This window comes from Oenanthe melanoleuca, chromosome 7 (assembly GCF_029582105.1).
Source record: "Oenanthe melanoleuca isolate GR-GAL-2019-014 chromosome 7, OMel1.0, whole genome shotgun sequence".
NCBI classification, from domain to species: domain Eukaryota; kingdom Metazoa; phylum Chordata; class Aves; order Passeriformes; family Muscicapidae; genus Oenanthe; species Oenanthe melanoleuca.
In genome coordinates, this window is record NC_079341.1 from 18,054,488 (window position 1) to 18,068,502 (window position 14,015).

The 14,015-nt window shown below is 35.5% G+C and overlaps 1 protein-coding gene across 1 annotated transcript in view; it reads right to left on the minus strand.

Annotated features, from left to right (window-relative positions):
- The window catches only part of MYO3B (myosin IIIB), a 178,516-nt gene that overhangs the window by 69,274 nt on the left and 95,227 nt on the right, over positions 1-14,015 (minus strand). Inside the window, exons 23-25 of the mRNA XM_056496889.1 lie at positions 9,498-9,577; positions 5,344-5,421; positions 3,305-3,510 (exon numbers count right to left, since the gene is read on the minus strand). Of these exons, the coding sequence (XP_056352864.1) occupies positions 3,305-3,510; positions 5,344-5,421; positions 9,498-9,577 (364 nt within the window). The remainder of the gene's footprint in view (positions 1-3,304; positions 3,511-5,343; positions 5,422-9,497; positions 9,578-14,015) is intronic.

Genomic DNA, 14,015 nt, shown 5'->3' on the forward strand with positions numbered 1-14,015 from the left:
CCACATCAGGCACATTTGGTTGACTGATCAAGTTAATAACCTGTACCTAAAATCTGAGATTCCAGCCTGAAAGACAGGCCGTGCTGCTTCATAGCAAACATAAGACAGATGCATGATGTCACAGGGTGCAAGACAGGGCCAAAGGAGACAAAGTGTCTAAGACTTGACAGAGAGAGAGTGTTTACAGGGACTGCAGATTACATTTTCCCAATTTAAGTAAAAGAATATGTATATTTATATACATAAAACAGATGGTAATATACTTGGCTGAAGAAACATTGTGTGAATGAGTTACAATTAAGCCCTTTCTTCACCATCTGTTTTTTAACCCAATAAACTACTTCCAGGTTTGCAAATAATCTGCTCTACATGAAAACAGAAGACAGTAAAGAGTAACATTAGACAGAGCTTTATCTTTTGTTTACCTCCCACCTGATAAACTCTGAATGGGTCTGTTCCCTGCCTTTGATTGTTTTGTCCTCATATTTCCTGCTAAGAGTTTACAAAACAGCATTATTGAACAGGCAGATAAGAAGCACACCTATTTGTTTAATAACATCAAGGGAGAAAAAATGCTGGCTCATCCATTTTGTTGTTCAGTTCCTCAAAAGGATCAAAATACCAATTAACTTGCTGGCTTAAAAAATCTTTGATATCCTTACATTTACTGACATTTTGAAACTCTTCTTCATACTTGCCTAATGTCTTTTTGATTATGAACAAAGAAGTGCCAATCTGTTTAGCATTTGACCTGTTTTCTCAAACATTTTTATGTATTCAACTACTTAGTTCCTAAAAACACTTGACTAGTCAGAGCTGTAAGTTGAAGAAAAATGTTTCTTGTTCCACTGATAGCTTTATAAAGTATTGTTTGATTTTATTTGCAAGAGCAAAAGAGAATAGAATTTTTAAAATAGAATAGAATAGAATAGAATATTTTAAAATAAAGTATGAACTGAACAAAGGAGCAAGAATGTTTCCTCTCCCTCCCCAGCTTATATTCTGAACTCAGAAGTCATCTTTACTGTTGTGGAAATTGCTAAATCTACTCCCCACCCCCCCCACCCCCCCTCCCTTTTTCTGTTGACTTTCTTCCCTTAACAAATTACATCAAGTTGGACGAAAAAACTTGGGGAGTAATTGACAAGATGTTAACGACAACTTGCTCTTATCTGCAGGAATGGAAAGTTACAGTCAATGCTGTTTTTATTACCATTCATTTTCAAGGTTGTACAAAAATTCAGCTCATTTTTGAATGAAAAGGAACTTCTGATAAGAGAAGGCTTAATTTCCTCTCAATTTACACTAATTTCTGTGGAGTTAATCTTAGTTCACTTACATATAAATTGAATAAAAGTTGAGGTTAATAATTCTGCTTTCAGCAATTTCAGGATATAGCAAAGATATACTAATGATCACAAAAATTAATCTGTTAAATATGCTCTAGAATGGTGTAAGCTTACTAAATTAGTCACCTAACACACAAAAAAAGTTGGTAAAGATCACGTCTGAAAATTAAATTGCCTTGATGGACAAAAAAACACATTAGTTATCCTTCCTGGAATATATAATCTGTAGTGTTTTCCTGTTACATATTCATTTGGTGTACTAATATAAGTCAGGGAAATCAGTAATTTTTCAGAATGAATGATTAAGCTCTAGTTTATCATTCAAAATATCTGAATGCAAGGAGCTCTCCTTCAAGGCCTTCACCATCTTCATTGGGCTTCTTTGGACACTTCTCTATAGTTTTAATGCCTTATATTTGCGGTGGCCAAAACTGCACACAAGGCTGGAGGTGAGGCCACCCTAGAGCAGAGCAGAGCAGAGCAGGACAATCCCTCCCTTGCCTGGCTGGCCATGCTGTGCCTGATGCCCTCAGACACAGCTGACTCTCCTGGCTGCCAGGGCACTGCTGATTTGCCAGTGACCGGGACCCCCAGGTCCCTCTCTGGGCCACTGCTCTCCAGGACCTCATTCCCCACTCTGTCCACACATCTAGGGTTGCCCAGGTGTAGAACCTGGCACTTTCCCTTGCTGAACTTTATATGGTTGGTGATTGCCGAGGCCTCTCATTTGTTGAGGTCTCTCTGCAGGGCCTCCCTGCCTTTGAGGGAGTCAGCAGCTCTTCCCACTTTTACATCATCTGTGAACTTGCTTAGTATCACTTCCAGCCTGCATCCAAGCCATTAATGAGGATGTTGAGGAGCACACAGCTGAGGATGGAATCCTGTGGAAACCCATGGATGACTGGACACCAATCTGATGTCACTCCATTCACTATAACCCTTTTGTGCCCAAACTGTGGGCCAGATGCTCACCAAATGACATATTTATCCAGCTATGTGCTGGACATTTTGTCCTGAAGGAACCTGTGAGAGACAGTATCAACAGCTTCACTGAAATCCAAGAAGATTATATCAAGTAGCTTCCCTTGATCAGCTAGGCGGGTTTGATAAGCAAGACTTTATTTTCATGAAGCTGTGCTAGCTGAGACCAATGACTGTATTGTCTTTCAGGTATTTTTCAATACCTCTCAGAATAATCTTCTTCATAACTTTATCAGGCACTGATGTGAGACTAATGACTCATAGTAGATTCATTAATTCTATATTGTCTGGATAAGCAACCTTCAGTTCAAAAAGTGTTCTGACTATTGCCTAAATAGTTAATGGTAGTGCTACTGCTCATCGTTGAACTGCCAATCCTATGCACTGAAAAACAGTAAATAGTACACAAATCCACATTTAGAATATAGAGGAAACCATAATTATCATGTAGCCATATTGACATCATAAAGACAATAGCACTTTCTGAATAAAATTTATGACTTTTTGAGATTGAGAATATGTATTAAAGTCAGTAATAGCACCCATGAGAAGGGTTAGGGTGAACAGAGATACAATTATAAATCATGATATCGCTAAGATAAATGACTCTGCAAAGCTAAATCTGAAGCTTGTATATCAGCTCATTCTTAAATGTGCACATTCTTCACATGATGGCTGAAGATCACTAACCTTACAAAATCCTTGAATTATCTGAGGAGGATGCATAATTTTCACTTGTTGCCTCTACAGACGGAACCGTGGGGACAGGCTTGCTACTTGTGTTCACTGCAGGTTTTGTACTGTTCTCCATTACAGATATCTCTTGTAGTCTATATCTCTGAAAGCCCCTGTTCTCATTAGAGATTCAGACCACATATCTACGAACAACATTCGTAGAACTTTCTGTACTTAAACATAGAATATATCTTACTGAATAGAATATTAGAAAAACAGCCCTATTATACAAGTCTTACCTTTTCACAAACTCTTCAAAGAGGATGCGATGAGAATACCCTTTTTGACGTATTTTGACAGTTTCCAGAATTCCAGTGTATCGTAGCTGCAGCAGAACTCTCTCATGAGAAAACATCAGTGCTTCTCGGTCATCGTTGGGTTTAATGCAGCGGATAAAGTGAGGCTGTCCAACAACCATTTTGGATAAAAGATCCATGAGGGAATACTAGCGAGGAAAATGAAGAAGATGCACGCACTTGACAAAAAACTGCAACGGAACCACTTAAGCAAGAGATTCATATTTGTAAACAGTTTGTAATGCTTGATTATATTTTAACCTGTAATAGTAATCTTCATTGCCTTTTTATTAATTCTTAAGATTTTACCTGAAACATAGAATCTATTAGAAATTTTCAGTTGTAAAAAATTTTAAATATTCTGAATCTGATTTCTTACTTCTTATATCTTTCTCTTCTCCTTGTATCACATTTCCATAGTTGAAGAATGTCCGTTAAAAAAATATATATATATATAAATTGAAAACTGTCCTACCTATAATTCTACTGTAGACACATTCAAGTGATCAAATATCCCCAACAGAAACACAAGTTTTACTATGAAACAATCACTGAAATTCACAGCAAATCATGGGGAAAGGGTTGTAAGAAGTCATCAGTTCAGTGCTCTGTCCACAGAGAACAGTAGATATATCTTTAACATTTCAGGTATATCTCTTTCATTAATTTTTCAGAATCACAGAGACTATAAACTACACAGTTTCCCTAGAAATCTGTTGAACTGCTATATTATCACAACTATTCATAAAGTTCTTAGCATCTAACATAAATCTTGCCACTGAAATGTAGGTCCATTACTTTTTTTCCTATCCACCCTAGACACACAAAACAATTTACTCCATTTCATTTTAAACTAAAATGAAAAAGTTTGATCAGATGATATATATCTTTTTTCCAATGACTCCTCTGGATACTGATACTCCTGCTCCATACTCACCTCATTAAGCTGTTGTATGATAAGTGTATGTTATCAACTATATTCAATCTCATATACCCATGTGTCTCAAAATCACATACAATTCCAAGCTGATTGTTGTCACCTTGCTGCAGAGTGCACATGTATTACGGTCCACTTCCACACTCTCTCCCCCATCACATTTCTTTTGTTTTTTACAGTTCCTATAGAACTATAGGTTCTGTGCAAGAGCATTCTAAATGCACACCTGTATGACAAGTCTGAATGTATGTCCTTGCACACTCCACATATCTCAGGATACACCAGACCCTTCCTAACACTATTCTACAAAACAAATTGAATAGGTATTCCTACACAGCTTGAAGCTTTAACTCACATGGGCTAACACAACACTGTGAACTTCCCTATTCTTCATGGTACAAGTGCAGCTCAAGGACCAACTGCTGAAAACTTACACACTTTGCAATGACTGCAAGAAAAAACAGTAACCAAGAGTATTGGACTAGCACTTTCTTGACTCCTAAGCTTCCAGTTCTAACATTCTCAATGCCATTTTCCTGCTTGTTTGATTTAAATACACATGCACAATATGCATTACCTCAGACAAGATTACTACTGATAAAATGGCAATCTGTATTACTTACAATAGCACTTCCAAAAGATGGATTGTTTTTCACTTATTAGCATAAAAGAAAAATCTTAATCTTTAAAGGTATGTATGTCTCAGCTTGTGAAAAATTATGAAGCCTTTAGTGATAGCATCCATTTTATTTGCCTAAAATTGGTGTTCTGTTTATAATGAGACCTGTTCTAAACCTCTAGCATTTTAGACAGAAGATAGTCTAGGCTCTAGATTCTGTTATCAACATACTCAATGAAATCATAAAAATACAAGTATGGGGAAACAAAGATAAAAAAGAAAAAAAAGTTTATGAATCTACAGAGGCCTTGTAACAGAACAAAAATTTCTCTTACATTTATCTTTGATCTTACTATCCCACAAATATTTTAGATATATATATTGCTCTTATTATCAAAATGCTTGATTTCATTTTAATTTTTGTACCCTAAAATAGGAAGCCATAGTTTGCCGCTTCATATTAGTTGTTTCTTCAGGATGCCGCATAACCTCCATTGTGTCAACCTGGAAGACAAAAGTCTGATGTTAGGACTGTTCCAGAACCACTGCAGACCCACCCCACCTTGTCCATGAAAGCTGGGTTCAGTTTTTGTTATATTCATTCCTTCAGGTGTGAGTACTTCAGGGTACTTTATTAGAGAAAGCAAGGCCAGCTTCTAACAGATGCAGGACACACACTGATTTCAGAGAGGCCTCTAAGCATCTTGAATTTTTTTTCATAGTGTAAGAGCACTCTAGATTAATAATAGCATAATACTCAGCCAGTGAAATAGCTGTCAAGTTGCAATACCTTAGGAATTGATTTCTAATGCTCTTATTGCCAGTACAATGAACTCCAACAGGACTTGTATCTGTAAGAAGAGTTACCATATTTGCAATACTCAGGAAGTAAATTGAACTGCCTCATTTTGCTCATGTATGGAAAAAATGCTGTAGGATTATAAGTAGCAAACAAAGCAGGTAGTCTCAGAACGTGTAAGTCTGCTCCCTTCTCCCACTATGGTTACCATTAATTACTTCATACTGCCATTTTGATGTGAAGAATCTCGGCAATCTTATTCTGCTAAATTGCCATAGCATATCACCTTTTCAGCATTTCTGAAGAGTTATTTTTAGAGAATATACATGGACAGTGAACATACTGCTCCTTGTAGATTTTAGTTATATTGTTAGTACAGCTGTTCTTATCAAAATGAAACCAGAATTTATGAATGAGTATAACTGTGGTTACCCATAACAAGCAGATTGTGTTGCTGCATTACAGCCCAACAAAATTAAAGAAAATTAACCAGCATCCTGTTTGCATGGAGCATTAGCAGCATTTTAGCATTCACTTGCTTTGTGGCAGTTTACCATCTGCTCTGACCAGGTGGCATTTGTATAAACCAGATAATGCTGTTGTCAGCACCTGTGTTACACTTCCTTTGCTCCATACAATCATTTCCAACACTCATTGATGTAAGAACACTCTTCTGGACACTAAAATAATTGCTGAAAGTAACTGAGACTCTTACCTTCAGGAGGTATTTAGGAGACTGCATGCAAAATATAAAGGAAATGAAGTGCTAAGTAATAATAGATCAAAAAATGGATTTTGTGTTGGGGAAGAAATCAAAAGGAATCTAGTGAGGTCAAGATTCAGAACACAGATGGCGCAAATGAAGACAGAATTCAATAAGGGTGACCATAAAAATTTCAACATGTTTTTGTAATCTGTGATGTTTTGGCTCAGAGTAGCATACATGTATTGGTACATATCTCTAACACAGGAGGAGAAGAATAAAAAAAGAATTAACAAAGAGAGATGGAGTTTGCTAACAGAACACTGTAATATATTCCAGGAAAAATGCCTTATCAGTACAGGTAACATCAAGCACCTTAAGAGGTTATGTGACAAAGCAAATATTAATGACCTAATCAAAACAGCAGGAATGTCCATGGGGAAGGATATGGGAATGTTGCAAGATTATCTTGGCAAGACACCTAGTTTCTGAAGATCGTTATCTAAATCTCTAGTAAATGTCAGGTAGAAGACAAAAGCCATAAGAGTGAGCACTGACAGTAAGTTCAGAATAACTAGTAGTATTTAATGTTAAAAGACACACAATTTATTATAAATAAGATCAAATAAAGAACAAAAGCAGTTTGAAGACTAATCTGAGCTCAAATGATAATGAATTTGAGGTTGTAAATGGGGTTCTTCTCTGCCTAGAAAACTGGAGATGCAGTGATATTTTTGTTGGATATTGACCACTCACAACCTCTCATATTCATATCTCATATATCTGCTGGTCAATAAAGGGCAGAATCATCTCCTTTTCACAGCTAGTTATTTTCACGAAAACTGTGGATTCTTACCATCTTGGGGACTGCCACTCTATCAGATATGGTTTACAATAGGCTGCTGGGTTCAAAAGAGTTTTGTTTTGTTTTGTTTTGAGGTTTTTTGGGGGCAGCAAAGGAAATGAACAAATGAAAAGATAGATGGTCAGAAACACTCACAGAGGAGATGCAAAACACTTTTTCTCAGAAAATTAGGCTGAAAGCAGTATTGTTAGATTTCTTTGCCTACGAATGAAGTTGTAAATTCAGATCTGTGCAATATGTAAGAACTAGAATCAATTCCCAAATCTTTTTGACAATAAATGTTTGAAGTTTTCATTAGAAAAATTCTGATAGACCCGGAAGCTGAGGGGATTTTCTTGTAAGACTTTTAAAGAAGTTTTGTCTCTTGTTAATGTACAACGTTGCTTGTCTATGAAGCCACACAATTTTATGGTAGGGCAACAACCTCATGTACAATAGCCAATAGGCTTTTTCACAACTAGCTTGCTAGAAAATGACAGAACATAAGAAGAATGTCATGACATAAGAATAAGAATGTCATGATACTTTGTATTTTAAATCACTAGCTACTCTTTTTAAACAAAATTGAAGGTATTTCAACTATTAAGTCACCTTTTTACATGACAGCTATAGTGACCTTCAATAAGAATTTATATAATAATAACTGTAATGGAAAACAGCCTGACCTACAAAAGCCAAATTGTTTCATCACTAAATAAGATTCCTTCTAATAGTTTTGAAACAATATTAAAATAACGATTTATGACATCATGTCACCTTATGAAGTCACCCAAAATTATGGCTTTCCACAAATTGACCACACCTGCTGCTGGCATGGTATGAAATACGGTAAAATCAAAAAATCTGTTAAGCTAAAAACCCTTTTAAATTAAATAATGATAAAAATTTTCCAAACTTCCAAACAAAATTAATACAGTTAGATTTTAAAAATAAATTCTAAAATAATAATTTAAAATAAATTTCCTGAAGTTGTTTTAATTAGATGCTTCACAAAATTCTAAGAAATAGTTTTTTATCTAAAAAGTATTTAAATTAAGATTTTCTGAATAGTGTTGCCCTTCTGCATGTCTTTTCTTTTAGCTCCTTTTAAAAAGTTTGAAGGGTGAGTAAAGCCCACTTAAACAGTACTTATTAACTGACTGTATTTAGTGAAGGTATAGAACTGAACTGCTCTATTACAATCCTGCTGTATCAATAAAACACATGCTTAGAAAGCTTGTGCTGGATGTAGAAGATAATGTGTATGCAACTCAAGAAAATTGGAAAGGTCATCCTTCAGCACTGGAAGTATTAACACCAGACAGGAAATACATCTGGATGACATAAATCACCACACTGATGTTTGAGGATGAGTTCCAAATATCAGAAGATAACAAGAAGAAATAGAAACCCCAAAACATAAAATTTTGTAGCCTTTTGAAAAGTTGCTGTTACTACACTTGTTTTACAAATATATTACCGTTTGCTTTGAAAAAAACCCCAAACACTTAAACCTTAACTAAGCTAACTCTAACAAGTACCACTTAGGATGCAGGGAGGGGATGTACATACCATCAGTTTCAAGGGACATCAGGTTTCCTCACAAATTAAGTGTACTCAGTTGTAATCCTACTAATTGCCATAAAATTATCCCATCTTTTTGCAGTTATGCCACCTACATTCATGGCAAAATTCAGCAGCATTTAAATTCTACAGTTCTTTTCACAGAATAGTGGTTTTGCTGAATCATTCTTTTCCAGTTATCTACCAGTCACAAATATCTCCTGGTTTTTTCACTTCCAAATTAACTAAATAAGAAATAGATTTTTTAAAAATTATTTTGCCTTTCATACTTAAATATGAAATACATAAAGTTAAAAGTTAAACACAAAATTCAAACTTTATCTAATAAGACCTTTTTCTAGGTTAAAATTCTCAGAGGAAAACCTTGACCCTTTTGAAATAAAGAGAACTATTGATATCAATGTAACAGATTTCACTCCAAAGTTTTAAAGATTAATCAGTAGTAAACTGATTCTTCACTGAATTCTACAATAGATTCATCACTAAAACTGGAAATCATGCTCCAAGACAAGGTGCATGTTAGATAGCAAAGGCAGACTCTTATTTGGTAAGAAACTCACTCTATACCCACATCAGACTAGTATTGTGTTCACAGTCTCACTGTAGTATTTTATAAACAACTGCCTGTCCTCAAAGGGAACTCTACTAACCTTGATGCGCCCAGCACTGAGCTGCGGAGGCAAAGACCGAGATGCTGCTGTCACTCTGGCTCTTGCTTGTGCCAAATTCCCTGTTCAAAAAGAAAGACATTCATACTGCAAAAGCTATTAAAAAAGCTTGGAAGAGAAAATTTTGTACTGTGTAAAATCAGTTTGTACAATAGTACTAAAAAAAACAGATACCACCACACTTCTTCCACACCCCTCTCATTACCAATTGTGCCTGTAGAGCATTCAGCACAGGCATGACAGAGTGCAGTGTTGATTTAGAGGGGAGAAAAAAAGTCAGTGATAAGGTGGTATGTCACTGACCTTAGCTACTGAGCTGATGAAAACAACGACAGCACAAAGGCATACAGCTCAATCACTAGTAATCAATTTCTCTGTGACTCATTGAGAGATTCCAAAGAGCAAAAAGACTACATAATCAACCTTGTTTCTATGAAATCACATGGCTCCTCAAGTGTAAAGACAGTATCTTAAACTCAAAACTAACAAGAGAGATGAGAAAATGATAAGATGGCACCATTTTTTGACCTTTTGACATGTAATTCTCAATCTTACTGTAACTCAGGGTTTTTTAAGACTGACTCAATTTCCCAGGCAAAAATATATTGTGGTGTCAAGTGAAAGTGCCTTTTTAAAAATGTAACATAAGAAGTGTCCTAAACTTTTTCTTCTGTACTTGCAGAAAGCCAAAGTCATCACAAAATAGCTTTTTAAAATAAAGCCTAGAAGAGAGAGGAAGTGATATCGGACTTGCATATGCAAGACACTCTGTATATTTCAAAGTTTTAGCAAGTCTAGCACAAGATGTCCAAATGTTTTCTCTGGCTATATCTTCAGAGGCTAAACTGTGATTAATAGCATTGAAGGAACCCTTTGAAGCAGGATTGGTGACATCAAAGCCCTAATCCATGGGTGGCAGGATTTTTATAATGAGTGGGAAGCATTTTAACACATTTCAAAGGATTTACAGCATGAATAAACAATAGGCCTCTGCAGATGTACCACACACCTTTCAGAACCAGAACACATAAATAAGTGTCTATTTTAATTTAAATGTAAATAAAGTGTTAACACTTCTTTCAGATGCTAAATGACTTGTTTGCATCAACTCCGGTGTTTAGCTGTTAGCTTTACAGAAAGGCAGTAACTCTAAACAGTCTTCAGAGTTTTGCTAAACTGTGTATTACATAACTAGTAAGGAGGCACGAAAACCAAGACCAAATCCGCTGGTAAAGAAACCCAAATGCCGGTAATAATTCCTTAAGAGGCAGAGCAAATTCATTGTCCACTGTAACACTGAAAGGAACTTTTGCTCTTACTTTCCTCTGAACAAGAAAAATACCAAACTCCCGAAAATAATCCGGAGGCCAGCACTCAAACACAGCACTCTTCATTCGAACATTCTGAATTAATTTAACGAAGCATTGATTTTTTAAGCTGCTGGCACTGGTATTGACACAATACTGCAAAACTGGCGAGTCATTTCCAGATCTAACATCATACGTTCGTTACCTGACATTTTAAATCATGGTCCAGAACACAAGGTCTGTCCACTATTTTGGAAACTGCTTTAGGCTATTATACTATGTATGTTAATGAGAACCACAACTGTTTGGGAAATCTTACATATCATGCACATGGATGGTACATACTGTAAATACATATATCTCTCTAAAGTTAAAATGAGGATTTTAATAAACAAGTAAAGGTGAAATAATTTTTCTCCCACTTGCAATTTTGCTAGTTTTGTATGTTAGAAATTACTCTTTTGGGCCTTTTTTCTCTAAAATAGCTTGGAAAGGTTGTTTTTGGCTAGGTTTCAGATTAGCAAGTCTAAAACTTGAAAGCCTTGCACCGAAGAACTGACAACACATGATAAAAGAGGGGAGTTGGGAGAAGAAAGGACTTGGAATCAGACTCTTTTAAATGACTAAGATTTTGTTGCATTTTATAACAACTTAAAAAACTCCAATAACAAAATAAAATTTAGAATGGTTCTATAGCTGCTCAAGGTTCAGCACACTCACTGCTGGCATTAGGTTTCTAGGGTTCATAATTAATACCCCTGAGGTCTCCCTTAGTTTCTCATGCAAAACTAAAACAAAACATTTCTGATCTAGTAAGCCAAGCAAATAAATAAACATTTTAATTAATCACAAATCTTTAATGATTTCACAAAAGAAAAAAAACAGCCCAAAGTGATTAGCGCCCACTTAAAAAAAAAGAAATGCTTTACCTATTGTGCCTTTGTTCAGCAGTTACTTTCTTCTAAGAATGGATTCTTACCAGTGCTTATTTCAAGTGTCAAGTGAATTCCTACGTAATTACTTGTAGCATTAGATTGGATCCATAGAAAAAAAAAAATACTAGGATTTTCTTTTTCAGCTGAAACACAATATGATACTTCAACAAATGTTTTTGAATTACTCATCTCATGTATCTCATGTCCATAAAAAATAACTACCAATCATTAACATGTCTAAGCCATTAAAACTAATGAACAGAATAAATGCAGTTTGAAAATTAGCCTACATAATAAGAAATGTTTCACCCAGGTTTAGCATAGTGTTCAGTCTGTGAAATTTGGTACCTACCCCTACATTTGACTTTCATTTACAAGGTAATTTATACCTTAACACATAAAAAATAATTAAATGTGAATCCACTTCATTAAAAGCATCAATATTTGAAGAACAAAGGTTTATAGATAATAACACAGGCAGCTTGAACTGCCATGGGTTCCTTGAAAGATTAAACTGGTTAAAGGTTGAAAGATTGCATTGTGCTTTTCAGAAGTCCAGCTTCACACCAATTATATGGTCAAAACTTTAGACAAAATACAAATGGTACCTACGTTAAATCCAAGTCCATAAAATGGACCAGCTAAGTAATATAAAACTATCAAAACTGTCAGGTTTTGGAGATTTCAGTTTTGGGTTTTTTTTTGGAGGGACGGGAAAGACGTTAATGGTTAAAGTTAGGATTAATCTTTTAAATATGTATATGTTTAATTTTATTCACATGTACTTCAGTTCAACGGGACTGCTCATCTGAACAAATAAGGTTCCTAACTATGCGCGTGGATCAGAGACTAAGGTCTCTGGGATTCATTGTGTCAGTGGAGGAGTCAGTCTGACCTAATGTTTCTGTTTTTTTCCTGTGTGCAATAAAGCTAAGAATTGAGTTAAAGCATTCTCTTTAATGCTTTTAGAAGTTTCAGACATTGAAGTTTGTGAAATGGTCTTAAGAGTTTTCAAGGGAAAAAGAAGTAGCAGCACAAAATCTGTGCATTCACTGGCTAAACTCAGTGTCAATGCTCAGCAAACCTCCCTTTGTCTTGAAGCTGTTCAGAAGATCTCACATCTCTGCAAAAATGTTCTTCACTGATGCCTTATTTCAGCTAGGTGAGAAAGACCGTATTATCAAAGAACTGCATCTCTTCTACTATGCAAAGCCAAGAAGGAGAATTTTGAAAGTATTTACAACATGCACAAAGAAGAAATGTGGGTTTTTTTTCAAGCTGGACTTTGGAAGGGCCTCCAGATCTCAAAAAGAACTAGTAAGCATTCCTGGATTCTCATTTGCATCCTTGGTAGTTACTCATCTGGCTGCATTAATGATTTGTCCAGCTGTTGATTTAATGTACTAATCAGGAAAGATACAACACTCTGGCTGGGTGTTCTGATGTTACCTATGGTTTGTGTTTCTTTTATTCTCAGGTGATGGGTTCTGGAAGTAGTACCAAGCAAATATTACCAATATCAGCACTGTATTTATAACCTCATTTTGGTTATGCCTGCAATAGATCATTCCTCCCAAAGTAAGAGCATACCAGGTAAGAAATATGTTAAGCTTTGTTACAACATTCAGTTTGTGAAGTGCAAACGACTTACTGAGAAAAAGTATAATGACAATGTCACCTTACTGTACATGTCGTACCAGGGATATTACTATTATATAGAGGGCAAGCACAAGCTCTTTCCTTATCCTCATATATTTTATTAATTTCTTTCATGCTTCTGGTTCAGATAAAGAAGGGTTACTTCAAACACCATGGAGATACTGTATAATATGGTCAGAAATGCTACAATGCATTCATATTTCATTGATATTACTTCTAATCACAGCTAAGCACTCACACTCCAGAAGAGGTACAGGGCCAGACAATGTCTCTGACATACACAGATTCTTCTCTGTCTTTCAGAACATTTTATCTGGCCAAAGGAAGTTGACTGCTTATCTCCATAATGCGTTTTCATCTTCCTCTACTGTAAGACTAAGCTTTTAGCTCAACTACAAATGAATACATGTACTTTTTTATTGTACTAATTTGAATCTGGTCACTGACTATCAAAACTCTGTTTGAGTAACTGAAAGTCACTGAAGTAATTTAAGCTAATCTTGTGCAATAAAAAAGCTAGGAATCCAATATTCTCATATGCTACACATTTTACACAAGAATGTATTTATGAAAATACTGTCTGTAGACCACAACTATCA